The sequence below is a fragment of the Aspergillus puulaauensis genome, chromosome 7 (assembly GCF_016861865.1).
Source record: "Aspergillus puulaauensis MK2 DNA, chromosome 7, nearly complete sequence".
Taxonomy (NCBI): Eukaryota; Fungi; Ascomycota; class Eurotiomycetes; order Eurotiales; family Aspergillaceae; genus Aspergillus; species Aspergillus puulaauensis.
In genome coordinates, this window is record NC_054863.1 from 857,389 (window position 1) to 871,936 (window position 14,548).

The 14,548-nt window shown below is 53.3% G+C and overlaps 6 protein-coding genes across 6 annotated transcripts; 2 read left to right on the forward strand and 4 right to left on the reverse strand.

The window, feature by feature from the left end:
- Positions 1-462: 462 nt before the first annotated feature.
- LOS1 (Ran GTPase-binding protein LOS1) lies at positions 463-3,919 on the reverse strand (the record flags this gene model as incomplete). The annotated part of the gene is made up of 4 exons (XM_041695217.1): positions 463-489; positions 550-998; positions 1,054-3,658; positions 3,908-3,919. 4 exons carry the CDS (start codon positions 3,917-3,919, stop codon positions 463-465), a joined length of 3,093 nt encoding a protein of 1,030 aa, XP_041560969.1.
- A 563-nt stretch (positions 3,920-4,482) lies between these two features.
- Positions 4,483-5,919, reverse strand: APUU_70354A (putative MFS monocarboxylate transporter; the record flags this gene model as incomplete). Its single annotated transcript, XM_041695218.1, has 2 exons — positions 4,483-5,776; positions 5,831-5,919. 2 exons carry the CDS (start codon positions 5,917-5,919, stop codon positions 4,483-4,485), a joined length of 1,383 nt encoding a protein of 460 aa, XP_041560970.1.
- Positions 5,920-6,512: 593 nt separating this feature from the next.
- APUU_70355S (SDR family oxidoreductase) lies at positions 6,513-7,307 on the forward strand (the record flags this gene model as incomplete). Its single annotated transcript, XM_041695219.1, has 1 exon — positions 6,513-7,307. The coding sequence occupies one exon, from the start codon at positions 6,513-6,515 to the stop codon at positions 7,305-7,307; it is 795 nt and encodes a 264-aa protein (XP_041560971.1).
- Positions 7,308-7,787: 480 nt separating this feature from the next.
- On the forward strand, positions 7,788-9,586 carry APUU_70356S (cytochrome P450; the record flags this gene model as incomplete). The annotated part of the gene is made up of 5 exons (XM_041695220.1): positions 7,788-8,135; positions 8,203-8,302; positions 8,353-8,421; positions 8,483-9,091; positions 9,171-9,586. 5 exons carry the CDS (start codon positions 7,788-7,790, stop codon positions 9,584-9,586), a joined length of 1,542 nt encoding a protein of 513 aa, XP_041560972.1.
- A 203-nt stretch (positions 9,587-9,789) lies between these two features.
- Positions 9,790-11,588, reverse strand: APUU_70357A (xylulokinase; the record flags this gene model as incomplete). The annotated part of the gene is made up of 2 exons (XM_041695221.1): positions 9,790-11,016; positions 11,079-11,588. 2 exons carry the CDS (start codon positions 11,586-11,588, stop codon positions 9,790-9,792), a joined length of 1,737 nt encoding a protein of 578 aa, XP_041560973.1.
- Positions 11,589-12,581: 993 nt separating this feature from the next.
- On the reverse strand, positions 12,582-14,181 carry APUU_70358A (cation diffusion facilitator family transporter; the record flags this gene model as incomplete). Its single annotated transcript, XM_041695222.1, has 2 exons — positions 12,582-13,237; positions 13,317-14,181. The coding sequence occupies 2 exons, from the start codon at positions 14,179-14,181 to the stop codon at positions 12,582-12,584; spliced, it is 1,521 nt and encodes a 506-aa protein (XP_041560974.1).
- Positions 14,182-14,548: the final 367 nt, after the last annotated feature.

Below are 14,548 nucleotides of genomic sequence, written 5' to 3' on the forward strand. Positions count from 1 at the left end.
TCTGCGGATTCAAGTCTTCATAAGATACCTCGCCTTCCTACCTACTCTAAACCTAGGTACTCCAGTTACTACTTACTACTTACTACTTACATCATTTATTTTGCTTTTTTTCTTGTGCTTCTGCATGCTAGAGAAAGACTCTGCACTTCAACGCCAATTCATGCAAATGCCTCACAAACTATATACCTTGTATCCCAAGCCCCGTGTATTCATTCAGGAGAGTCCGTGCGTGAGAGGTGAATTCATATGAGGATGGCAGGGAATGGGCCGCCGATAGGAAGAGGAAGAAAGAAAAGAGGCGTAAACATCAGTCGTCAAATCAAACCGAGGGGATATCTAAGAAGATGGAACATAGTGGAATGGAATAGATGGTGGGAAATAAACCAAGGGAAGTGGAAAATGAAGAAAAATGAAAAATGAAAAAAAAAGGCGGACATGGTTATGCAGAGATGACGAGAATGTTCATGCGCTCAATCGTTGGATAAATGACTGTACGTGGGTTAGTATATATATATACACCACCTTCATGGAGTTGTAAAGAAAACATACCGGAAAGAACTGCCGGAAGCTCCTCAGATCCAGCCGGCTCAATGTCCCCACGTACTCCTCTACCAGGTCCGCACCCATACCCATACCAGGCAACTCCCGGTCCCGGAGATACTCAATATACTCCATACCCGTCTTCCCGTAGATGATCCGTTGCATGCCTCCCGCCTCCGCGAGGACCTGTTTCGCCTGTGCGTCTTTCGAGTTGAAGGACGGGTTCGCCGGGAGAGCCCAGCAGAGCGGAGAGAATCGCGTGATCATGAACTGTCCGAATCCAGGGAGTGCGACCTGCGTTGCGGCGGCTCCGTTTGCTGGTGCGATATCCGGACCACCCCAGGAGCTTCCCATCTTTGCTAGCACATTGAATGCCATCTTAGCAGTCATAAAGTCGTCGACGTCCTTGGCGAAATGTTCGATCGTCGTAATGACAGTGTCGAACATGGGTTGGTTTCCTGTTAAATATTGTTAGTGTGAAGATTAGACCAAATTAACTTCGTGGAAACTCACGTTCGCTGATTATCACAGCGCCCAGGTCGTTGTTTAGTACTGCCAGCAGGAAGTTGAGGTACTCCCGCTTCAACTCTGCCACGTGAATCTCATCATCGGTGCCAGAGGCTGGGTCAGCAATCCCGCTAAACACCCGTTGTAGGAAAGGTGTCAACAAGGCATCGAGGATGTTGTATATTTCACCCTTGAAGCCGAAGATAACTTGGTCGAGCAGACGCAGAAACAACGCCATCTCGTCCCGCGTCGACGTCTGGGTGAGCAGGCCATCGATCCATCTTGGGAGTTGGGGAAGGATCCGAGATCCGAGGACACCAATCAGTCGGGAGAAGGCAAAGCGGGAAGCGGTTCGGACATTGAATGATCCCTTGAGAGACTCTAGAGCAACGAGGGTGGCTTCTGAAACCTGGCCAAACGCTTCGGACACTTCAGGTGCAGGAAGCTGTGAAGGGGAACTGGTTCCGGGCATCCAGTCCGAGAACCCTCTAGCCAGTGTACCAAGCGCCATAATGTCGTGGTGTATTTGGAGCACGGCTCGTTCATCACCGGATTTGGCTGGGCCTAGGTTCTTTTCCATGTCGACAAAGACGGGGGTCAGCACGGACTGTGCATAGAGCACCTGATTGTCCGCAGGGATGGTGGGAATGGAACAGATAATTCCAACAGCTTCAAATAGGTACAGTTGGCTGTTGAACACAGCATCGGCAGAACCTTCGTGGTCCTCCGACGACATCTCGTCTCCGTCAGAGCCCTCAGAGGGGAGCTCAGCCTGGATGACTAGCAAGTCACGCAAGGCCTCTACTACAGTCTCGGCAACATTACCGACGTAGGCACGCAGTTGCTTCGCTAGGCGTTGGAACAAGTACCAAGCTCGGGTTTTGACCTTCTTCATTGGGTGTCGCGCAAGTTGAAGGAAGCTCTCCAAAACACTTGGGATCAATTGGGTGTGGAGCTGGAAAAAGGAACTGTAGCGAACAACAATCTCCATATACTGTAACTGCGTCGCCGGGTGGGTGAAGGATCGGATGTCCGACTCAACCATGCGCTGCATCATCTCGACTAGCCTCTCCGCAGATGGGTTGTTGGGCTGTCCCTTGCTGTAAAGACTGCCACCCTTGGTAGCGGATTCTCCGAAGAGGTACATCTCATGCAGTGCAAGGTCCAAATCTCTCCAGTCTAGCTGAGCCCCAGACTGGCGCATGTTCTCAAAGGTGGCCGCCACGAGTTCCGAGACTGCTTCCATGTAAAGTCTCTCGTCAATAGTCGCGACCATCTGCTGCAGAGTCCCGAGTCGTTTGCGGAGTTCCTGGAATTCAGCCTCGTCGGTCTGATCGTCGTCGTCGCCCCAGGAGGCAGTCTCGTCGTATCGCATCTTGGAGATAATCGCCTTCAGGATTGGGAGGAGGATAGATGAGTTTTGAGAGGCGAGCTCAGGGTTGAGCTTGGCGACCTTCCGCAGATACGAGAGCAAGTCACTAACGCACGGAATAACAGTCGAGCAGACTTCGTCATACTCGTCGGAGAAGTACCGCAGGATGTGAGGAAGAAAGACCAACAACAGCCCATTCGCTTTCTCATTGCACTGTGCGGAAACGGTCTCCTGGTCCAAAGCCCGCACGATATCCGCCACCGTAGTATTGACCAGTTTGGCAACCGTTTCGGCGAGATCGGTGTCGTATTTGGACGTGAACCGGTTGGCGTAGAGCGGCGGACTGGACGAGATCTGGGAAATCACATTATCAAGGTTCAAGAATGCAATCATGTCAAGCTTGTCTTCCGGCTTCATTTTCTTGCCGACGATCTCCGTGAAGACATCCACGGCCGCATCCCGTACTTTATCCTCTCCCTCGCGGAGGTCTGCTTTCTGCGCCCGTCCGAGCTGCTGGAAGAGTAGGTCGAGCATTGTCTGGTTCACCACCAGCCCGATGTCGATCCAGCTCACCCAGCTCCCAACAGCCTTGAGCGACATCTCAACAATCTGATCGTTGCCGTCCATCCACTGGGACAAGATCTCCTGCCACGAGTTGGCAATCTTCTGCATATCTCTCACCCGGATCAAATCCTTCAGTGCATTCGCCCGGTCCTGCTCGGTGCGAGACCGTGACACCAGCACATCACCGATCTCATCGTGGATAGAGTTGATCACGCGGAGGTAGAACACAATACCCAGCGGGTTATCCCGTGTGGTGCTAGACGGCGATTTGTGCGTGAGGGCAAGAATATCATCGAAGAAGGACTCCCATCCGTTGCCATACAGTGCGGAGAAGAGGAAGGTAATGGTCTGCGCAATTTTGTTCTGAATACTGGCCGGGTCCGGGTTTGAGTTCTCATGGCCGTACACCTGGCGCAGGTACCCCAGTATGCTATCTCGGACGTACCCAAGCGCCTGCGCATCAATGAGGCCCGCCTGGGCAGCACTGTTGACAACCTCTAACGACACATGGCGGACGATGCCAGACTGGGGCGGGTCCTTGGTGAAGAGGGCGAGGCAGACCTGCCAGCCTGAGGGGTCGGAGCGGAGCTGGTTGATGTATTCGAAGGCTTGGGCTTTCAGGCTGGCATCGGAGTTGGGGTTCGGGTCCCCGGCGATTTCTATGGCCTTTGCTACCTAGTAGATTGGACATCAGTTAGGATGGCTGCAGGGCATCTTGTGGTGCAAAAAATAAGACATAAAAAAAAAAAAAAAAATCGACCTGCGTCACAGCCAAGGAGGGGCACACGAGGGGAAGATCGGGGGACGGCGGGGGTTGAAACATGGGATATTTTCGTTTCCTTGGCTTCAATTGTCTTGCGAGGTGGTGTTCGTCTTTCTGGAGAACCAAGAGACGGTTTTCCGGCGAAGACTGCGAGTGCTTACCTGCTCTTCCATCGTCGACCGGCCGGGCTGCCTGGATAGTCTTTGCGGGACTCCGAAAGCGAAAAAAATATCACGAGGGGCTGTAATCAAGCGTAGTTGGAGAGAAATTCAAGATAGCGGCAGATGATCATATCATTTGAAAGATGGGAAGGCCTATCGGAGCATGACTCGCGTGTCTGTCTGGGCAAAGGAGCAATACAGGAGGGCTGCAGTAGAATTGAAGGTTGATTGAAACTTGAAAGTGAAGGCCGGTGACGGTTGGGCGGTGTTTTCGGCACCTTTGCGTTGACCAACAGGGCCCAGGCCAACAAGAAACGGGAAATTCTCCTTGCAGGCGGAGCGGGCTGCTTTCTAGGGGCTGAAAGATTCAGGTTTATGTTTATTTCATGAATCCCCGTCGCGGGAAATGGGATATGGATTTTTTCTCGAATTTTCCCGATTTTGTGTGTTGCAGGGTCCGACCGAAAGGGAAATATTGCGGCCTTGTGGTTCAGGCACCAATGTGTATAAACAAAGATCTACCAGGATAAAGAACAGTCTATTGCCACATAACATTCATGAAATCTTGCGCAACGTTATACCCGCCATTTCCATGCAGATCCTAGCGTCGCCTCAATGCGTACCCAGAGACAGGCCACGGTCGCCGCCATCAGCAACACCCCCACCACTATCCCTGCTCGCTCGTATATATAGGACGAAGTGAGGGCACCAGAACTTGGGATCAACAAACCTATCAGCGGCGTCCCGATAAGTGCGCCCATTCCACGGATTAGATACAAGGCGCCGTTGACACTGGTAAAGTGCTGCACTCCGAAGAGCTCGATCAGGGACGCCGGAAAGAGGGATATATACGCACTGGCGAAGGCACCATAAAGAATCGTAAAGACAATGAAAAGACCGTCAGCACTAGACTTGGACACATCGGTTGTATGGAACATCGAAGGGATCCAGAAGGTGAAAACGGCGATAGCGCTCAGCAGCGTCGTCACAAACAACGCATTGATGCGCCCATACCTGTCAGCGCCGTAGCCAATAGCAATGCGGGAGATGAAGTTTGAGGCATTGTTTAGAGTAATGAAGTTGGCTGCCGTGGTGGAATTGTAGCCGAGTGTGTTTGCGTATGCAGCGTAAAAGAACAACGGCGTTGAATATCCTGCCGACTGCAGGAAACAACCCAGTGCCTGTGCCACAAAGCGTTTCGAGCGCGCGACGCGGAAGTTGACCACGGGCGCTTGAATCCAGGCAGTTCGTCGTCGAAGACCTTGGGTCTGGAGACGGACTTGGTCATGGAATTTGGGCTCCCAGCCAAGGGCATATCCGGCAACAGAGACGAGCGCCAGAGAGATGCAGCCAGAGATCCGCAGCGCGTTCCGAAAGCCAAGATGAGTGATCATGGCACGAAGAGCAGGAGGCCATATCATGCCTCCAACTGCAGAGCCGGAGATGATCACACCCATCGCCAGGCCCCGGCGCTTGTCGAACCAGGTTGGCGCAACGCTCATCGTCGGGACATACGACAGGCATGCACCGATCCCCAGCAACACTCCTTGGGTCAGAGCAAAATGCCAGAGGCTCTTCCCAAAGCTTGAAAGGATATAAGCGATGCCGAAGATCCAGCCTCCGGCGATAATCACAGCCTGTGGCGAATAGATTTTGGACCAGTGCATGGCAAACGGCCCACCCATGGACATCAGCGCGATGGCCAAGATTCCCACCAGGTTGATGAGAGCGGTCGAGCTCCCGGTGAATGGGGTGCCTTCGGTGCTAGCCATCTCTTCGTAGAGAGATTGGTATACACCGTAGGAGAAGATAAAGGCACATGTCGTGAACATCACCGAAAACCCGGCAAATACGACCAGTGCATACTGCCTAAAGCTGCATCAGCCACCCTACGGGATTCCACTGAAAGCTTGGTTTGCTCACCAGGTGGGATGGTCTTGCTCCGCTTCGCCAGTTTGCGGGGGCGAATACTGGGGACCCTCGCCGTCCCTCGCCAGTTCAACATCTGTCATACTGAGAATCTAAGACGCATAGTCCCGGATCAACCGACTCAATATTGGAGTTTGATGGACGGAAACCGGCCCAGAACCTGATGGAGACAGCGGAGAGGATGGTGCCAGCGGAAAAAAAATTAGGAGTTGGCGTCGTCATCCCGCCGGAGAAGACTAACTGTATAGGACAAGCCAATAGTTATCCATACTCGGGAGTATATATATTGATAGGCTGCCATTATTTATGTTGGAAAGTCAAGGTCCGATAATATAGACATAATACTATATTCATACGGAGGGTATTCCTGAGCCCACTCCATTTCACTGTTCCGTAGTACTATACAGTGCCCCGTCAAGCAAGGACCTACGCAGTGAACAGGCAACCTCTTAGGAACTCAAAACGTGCAGATATCAGGATACTTCTTAGAGCAACATTCAAGGACTCTGTAATCGGCGATTTGCCGACGTATGGGTCAATAGGAGCCATCACCGCGGAGACCGCGGGGGCCACGGAGGCCACGAAATACGTGGAGCCGACCAGGGGTGTACTTAACTATACAGTTTTTTCCTATACAATTTGTTCCAAGCAAAGAGCTACTCGAATATACACCAAGATGTCTCAATTTCCAACCCCTGTCACAGTTTTGATCACCGGAGCTGCGGGTGGCCTTGGTCGGGTCATCGCAGAGGCATTCCTCACCAAAGGCGCCAACGTCGCCATCTGCGACGTCAACAGGGACCGTATCGCTGAGACATCGTCGGCATGGACTCAAGAGTACCATGGCAGGTTCATTGCGGAGCAAGCAGACGTCTCATCCAAATCCGACATCGAAAGCCTGGTCCAGATAACCACCAACAAATTCGGCCGTCTGGACATCCTCATCAACAACGCCGGAGTCCTGGACGCCTTTGACCCGGCGGGCACCTGTACGCGCGAGACATGGGATCGAGTATTAAACGTCAATTTGACCGGCCCGTACGTCTGCACCCAGGCAGCTGTAAATGCCATGCAGACGCAGTCACCACCCGGCGGAACAATCATCAACATGGGCTCCAATGCCTCCGTCTGCGGCACAAACGGCGGGCTGGCGTATACAGTATCGAAGCACGGCGTGTTAGGGCTGACGAGGAACACGGCTGCTTTCTACCTCGACCACGGCATCACTTGCACTATGCTGCAGCTGGGTGGTCTGGCGACGACGAACATACTCGACTCCCTCTCGACGGGGGTGAATCAGGAGGGGCTGGGCATGGTCGAGAAGCACACGCCGGGCTTCAAAGCGGGATTCAATGATGTTCCCCTAGAGGATGTTGCGAAGTTCTGTGTTCTATTGGCTGATCGCGAGCTGGCGAAGACGATGAATGGGGCATCTGTTCCGTTTAACAGAAACTGGCCTGCAGGGGTTTAGCCATCATGCCTTCTAGGGCTATTGTATAGATTTATATCCCGCGCGATAATGTAAAAGATAGATAAATTTCTTCGCAGCTTTCTTCACGGACATTGCCTGTGATTTCTTCCTCCACTTGGCATCCAATCAAGCATCAAGTGTGCCACCCTGCATGCAGCTTCGGCACTTCTCTTTCCTGAGTAAGTCGGGTACTTCGACATGGACAGCCTGCTGGGCTGCAACAGGTTAATGAACTTGAGCTGGCGACCATGCAAGTAGCCTGGACCGGATAGTGCTCTGTGAAACACTAACTGGAAACAGTATGTGCAAGTGTCAAGATCTGCGAGACGGATCGTCCCCATACAAAACTCGGTAACTCCGGGCCAGATGCTCAGATTCCTATTCGGGCTCAGCGCCCGGTCGATCCATGACGATGGAACCTTTTTAAAGAATCCATAGATCTGGCTTTTGGTCGCCAGCAGTAGCACTATTGTCGGCAAGATGGCGTTGGCCGCACTCATCTCAGGAGCTGATGCGCCTCTCCTTTACCCCGTCATACTAGTCCTCGCCGGCACTCTTACTCTCATATTCTCCCTCACCACTTCCAGACCCAAGCTTCACAGCAGCTTTCCAATTGCGGGGCTGGAGTCTGGATGGTTTGGACGGCTGGAGAAAGCGCGCCGGAGCTGGTTGCACCGGAGCAAAGAGATCGTCAACGAGGGCCTGACAAAGTTTCCAGGGTGCTTCCAGGTCGTCACGGCATCGGGCCCTAAGCTTGTGCTGCCAGGCGAGTTCGCTGACGAGATCCGGAATAACCCCCATCTCAGCTTCCAGCAGGCTGTTTCGAAGGTATGCTTTACTGTTATGGGCAACGGACTCGCTTGGGCTCACTCAATGCTAACCCTACCTCTCGCAGGAATTCTTTGGCACATTGCCCGGGTTTGAGCCCTTTGGTACGCATGGTGGAACAGAAATCGGAGTAGAGATTGTGAGAGGCAGACTTACTCAATCACTGAGTCAGTTGCTGTCTGCACGCGATATCTATCCAGTTGCTAACCCTAAGCAGACTATATCACCGAAGCCCTAGCACAAGAAACCGCGGCAGCTCTCAAGACTCTATGCGGCCAGCCTGAAGGTGCGCTTCTGCATTCAATAGATATGAATAAATCTAAACTAACAACGGTGGTATACTGCAGAATGGACAGAAATCCAGTACAAGGACATGCTGCGCCAGCTCGTCGCACAAGTCTCAGCACGCATCTTCATCGGCCCAGAGCTATCATCAAACAAAGCCTGGCTCGACGTGAGCGTAAACTACGCAACGCAAGCCTTTTTCGCCGCTGAAGCCCTGCGCCTCTGGCACCCTGCCCTCCGTCCACTCGTCCACTGGGTCCTCCCTGAATGCCGCAAGCTCAGAAGCGAACTAACCCGGGCCCGACAGATCCTCGCACCTGTTGTTCGCAAACGCCAGGAGCAAAGTCGGATGGCGAGAGAGGCTGGCGACGGCTGTCCTTCTTTGAAAGTAGCAGATACTGTGGGCTGGATGGACGAGGTAGCCAACGGGAGGGCATACGATGCTGGTATATTGCAGCTCGGCCTCTCGCTTGCGGCTATACATACGACGTCGGAGCTCGTGAGTGGGATTATCACGGATCTTTGCTCCCATCCCGAGTGGGTTGAACCTCTACGTGAAGAGATGGCGTCTATGATCAAGGCGCATGGATGGACGAAGAAGGCACTGCACGAAATGAAGCTGACGGACAGCATGATGAAAGAGACTCAGCGACATCATTCTGGGGATATCGGTGAGTTTCCCAGCCAATATACGTACGCATTATAAAACAGACCCAAGCAATGCTAAGTGTCCGTCCGAACTACTTATAGGATCAATGCACCGCGTAGCCACACAGCCGATAAAACTCTCCAACGGCAGCACAATCCCAAAAAACATGTCTATAATGGTCGCTCTCAACAAAATGAAGATGCTATCCTCCAACAACAGCAGCAACAGTGATCCAACAGTATGGGCAGCCTACAACCCCCGCCGCTTCCTTGACCTCCGCCAACAACCCGGCCAGGCGACAAAATGGCAGTTCGTGACGACCTCTGCTGACCATCTCGCCTTTGGACACGGTAGGCACTCCTGTCCGGGACGGTTCTTTGCCGCGAACGAGATCAAGGTTATTTTGACTTACCTGTTGCTTGGGTTTGAGTGGAGCTTTACGGCTGAGAGCCCGAGGGGGGATATTGTCCATGCGAAGGCGTTGATTAGGGTTAGGGAGCAGGATGTTTTGATTTGACGGGATCTAATGTGATGTGATGTGACGTGATGAATTATGACTTATGGTTGAAAAGTAACTAGTTAATGGTTATAATAGTGCGGAGGCAGATAGGTATATAGAAATCAGCAAGACAATTTATCATTTTGTCGCGCTCATAAACATATCTATAAAATATGAAAGTAGAAGAAAGCCACCATTCATTAAAACATCATACTTATCCCTCAAGCTTTTTTCTTCTTCTCCTGCTCCAAAACCTGCACCTCCATCTTCTCAAATCCCTCGACGGCCTTCCCATACAACTCAAACGGCTCCTTCTGATACCCATCCGCAATCTTCTCAATAAACTCCTCCTCATGCCACCGCTGCCCAATCAGATCCTCAAAGGTCTGTCCGTTGGTCCGCTCGATCGCCCAAACAGCCTTATACGCAGCGCCCAACGCACAAGCGTTATCGCCAATCTCGAGCTTATACACACCCTCACTGCCACCTAGGATCTCACCGGCGATCTTCGCAATGGTCTTGTTCTTGGACCCGCCGCCAACAAGGTATACCCTGCGCGGCTGGGCCGGGATTCCGCCGCCGGGGCTGGATGTGAGCCCGCGGGAGCGGAGACGGAGGGAGAGGAGCTGGCTTTCGATGATTGCACGTGCTTCGTCGAGGGGTTTGTCCCAGCCCCGCTTGGTCTCTGTGAGGGCTCCTGAAGCCGGGTCGTAGGTGAAGCGCCACTGGCCGGAGTGTATGTTGGGGACGATCTCGGGGCGGGGGAAGAAGAGGCCCATTTTCATGGGGTCCGATGGGGAAATTTGACCTAGGGGTGGGGTGTCGAGGGCGACGGAGTCGAAGTTGACCCATGGGTTTGAGGGGTTAGGGTCTTTTTTGAAGGCGTTGACTGCGTCGCGGATTTGTTCGCGTGCGAGGCCGCCGTTCTTGTAGCAGAGCATGAACATGTAGAGCCCTGCGGTTGTAGGGTGGTTGAAGAAGTGGGTTGCAGGGTCGGCTTTGTAGCTGGGGGTTGACATGAGGAAGGTGGTAGAGGTGCCGAGGGAGACCATGGCGTCGGAGGGTCGGAGGGGTAAGGCGAGGATGGTGGCAGGGTTGTCACCTGTGGATGGAACGACTGTGCACTCAGGGCTGAAGCCATATCGGTCAATGTAGTAACGGTGCACCTTGCCTAGGTCGATGCCTCCGTCTTCAGGGACATCGCCGAGCTTGCGCTTGAGGTCGTCTACGCCATGCGGGCCAGCGCAGTGTTTCAGGATCTCCTCGTCATATGCACCTTTGTGGATGTTCCACAGGTTCATACCGCAGACATCGGAAATGTCAAAGGGCGCAACATGGCCAAGGAACAGCGACGCAATAAAAGACGAAACCAGCGATATCCTAGACGTCTTCTTATACACGTCCGGGTACTTTCTCTGGAATCGCAAAATCTGAGGCCCAGTAAATCTCTACAAGACACTCGTCAACAACCAACGATCAATCAGAAAATCCCACCAAGGGAAGAACTTACGTGATGCGCCTTGCTCCCCGTCACCTCTGCCAGCTTCTCCTGGCTCCCCAGGAACCCATCAAACTCATCACACTCCTTCTGGGTACTCGAATCCTGCCAATTGGGACTAAACGGGTGTGAAAAGGCATCTGCAAGCTGCTCCTCCAGCCCGCGCTTCGCATCCAGCCCATTCAGCAACTTCTCCGCATTCTCGCCCCAGTAAACACTGCCATGCTGCTGGCCCGCGCCGCTGATACCACGCACAAGACTGAAATCAAGACCCTGCTTCTTCAGTCCATTCAGCACGCTGTCCAGCGCCTGCAGCCAGAGCGCGACGGGCGCGAACACCTCGTGCTCGGCCTCGTTGGTCAGCACGCCCTTTTTTATGGGGAAGCCGTGCGAGTCGGCGTCGAAGTCGAAGATGGAGACGTAGACAACTCTAAGGTCGGAGTTGACGACCAGACCCTTTAGTTGCTGGGTGGAGAGGTCGAAGCCGATGTAGAGCGGGCCTTTGGGGGCGGGGGAGGCCATTGTGGGTGAGTTTTGGGTGTAAAGAGTAAAAGCTGAGGTTGCGGTGTGCGAGAAAGGTAAGTGGGAGCTGGAGCTCCGAGGGTCGAGACAGTCGAAAGGATTATTAGACGAGTCACGCAAAGTCTAGCTCTATTAATGACAACACAAAAAAAAAGCAAGGAGGGAGTGGCGTCAAGTTTGTAAGGTGAACGATGGAGGGATGGGAATAGCAGGAAGCTTTATAGCGGAGCACACAGCTCCATGACTTTTTTCCCCCTTCAGTCTCTTCGGGCAATAAAGCAAGCCAGCTCGCCGAATTGGAGCAATTGGACGAGTGAATGTGGTCTCGAATCCGCCACCAGGGCTGGTGGTGCAGCTCTTCTCCATAGTACCGGACAGTCGCGGGGTGATCCTCGCTGATGTCACCCACCGGGAGACCCTTGAGGTAACTGCTACGTAACGCTCTCCCCGTCGAATCCTTAGGGGGCCTGAGAGCTGCCAATGGCAGAAGCTATACAACATGGCCTCTGTGATGGTCTATCCAGGAAAATACCGAGTATGCAGGGTTGACGGCAATTAGCCGGTTAATTTAGATCATCGCCCCAGTCTGGATTCATCCACCGAATCTCCGCTGCAAAATCAACCGACTGTACCGCAGGCTGTCCCGGCTGCCCGGTTGAAGACAGGCTAATCACGCCGCTACTGTCGCAGAGTCTTCTAGATCACGTCTAGTCTGTCAAATATTTAGATTGAAAGATAGCTTGTACATGTATAGAAACAGCGAGCCTCGTGATCAGTTCTTGTACCCCGCAAACGCCATCTTTGAGCCCAGGCTGCCTCCCTAGAGTTCTTCTATCTATCCATGTCACCTGGCTCCATGCGTAATACTAGTCTCTCCGGGTATCAAGCCAAACAAAAAGAAAAACACAAACATCCATTATCCAAAATAGGAGCGCTTATATGAAACAGGAACCAGAAACCCAATGGCTAGCCTTTTTATGCTCCATTTCCAATTCAGCGTCTTTTCCGGGTGCCGTTCTCGTGCTCATGTTCATGCTTATGTTCACGCTCATGCTCGTGATGGTGCGCCTCCTCCTCCTCGGCACCATCCTCGGGCTCCGGGTTGGCTTGGCTGATAACTTCCGGCGCAATGAACTCCTCTGAGAAGTCCAAGCTCTCGTGCTCGAGAGGAATAAACCGGACTTTGACTCGCTTGACCCCGCGAAGACTGGAGCCAATGGTGGCTCGGACTCTTTCTTCAATCTCGCGAGAGCGCTGGACCGACCACACACCAGGGACCGCTAATTCAACATCCATCAGGTAGTTCTGTCCCGACTTCATGCCTTGTACATCGCGAATCTTGACCGACCCGCCATCATTGACTGTGCTGAGTGCCTTGGCCGCAGCCTTTTGCACGGCGGTCTTGATTTCATCGTCCACGGTGGTATCTGCTAATTCGAGGAGCGAGGTGCGAGTGTTTCCCCATCCGGCCTTGATGACCATCAGCGAGATGAGCAGTCCGCCCACAGGGTCCAGCCACGAGGCGTCCCGGAAGAGGTACGTTCCGCCGATTGTGAACAGGGCGACAATACTTGTGAGGGAATCGACGCGGTGGTGGATAGCGTTCGAAGCTAGGACGGACGATTTGCGCTCATTTGCAACCTTCATTGCTAAGTTGGGAAACAATCCCGGTCAGCGCAACCTTCCAACGCGTAAAAAGGCCCAAAAACAAAAGAGAAAGAAACTCACTAGCATGGTACAGCCACTCTTTCACAATAATGGAGCCAGCTGCAAGCCAAGCGGCATGGATACTCGGTCCGAGGGCGTCAACACCATGACTGTGTGAGTGGCCGTGTCCCAGTTCCAGATGAGAAATCGCCTCCGCGGCCTCGGGGTAAAACTGATCCAGTAACACCTGGCCGGAATTCAACCCCATGAATACACCTCCACAAAGTAGAAGACCGCTCACTCCCAGCGCACCAATGCTCTCGATCTTCCCGTACCCGTTCGGGAATCGTTCGCTGGGGGGCTTGAGCGACCACGCAACCGTACCCAGTGTGAGGAAGTCCGAGACCAGATCTGTAAGAGCATGGTAGGCGTCGGCAATAAGAGCCTGAGAATGAAAGACATAGCCACCGATAAACTTCCCAATGGCCATTGCGAGATTCGCAACAAGGCCCAGGCGCGTGATCCGGACGCCGGCGTCGTGTGTATTCGAAGAAGTCAGATAGGCGTTTCCATGGTGGTGGTGATGGTGGTGGTGGCCGTGACCACCATGGCCTCTCGTTTGCGTCGCCATGAGCGGAAGAGTGGTGCTGGGGGTTGTGGTAGGAGTTGTTGAGGTGGTCAATAGGGATAATGACGGAAGGGGACGGAGATGGACATTGGAAGGCAAAGGAGGCGGGCGGGCAGGAGAATATGAACCTTTCGCACGGAAGAGCGACGTGGCTGTGGTGCGCAGAACTCGAAACTGGGGGGCAGAACGCGCAAGTGCAAGACGAGGCAGCCGGGGTCTTGCTCTCAAGTTGGAACGGCGGACAAGGCCTGAAGCTGGTGCTGGGACTGCTGCTGGTGATGGATGGGCCCTGCACCACAGGGGCTGCGTCAGCGGCATTTCTCCCCGTCAGCGTCAACCACCACGCCCAACTTCGCTAACTGCTCCTAGCGGCAGGGCTGATCACAGCAACTGCGTTAATGGCAGTGTCTGGTAATCAAACTAAAATTCGGCAGGCTCAGATTCGTCAGTAGATGACACAGTGGTGTTCCCCAGCCGACCGAACTGGCCCATCACATCAGTCACAGGCGGTGCTCGGAGTACCTTGCGAAGAGGGTGTAGGAGCGAAGGAGGGGAAGGGTCGCAGGCGAAAGGACCAGGGGTGTGAATTGAAATCAGATGAAGTTTACTGGTCCTCTCTACGAGTGTCGTATATGAATCCCCCAGCTACTAATCCGGCTGAGACGAGCCGGCATGCGCTGACTAC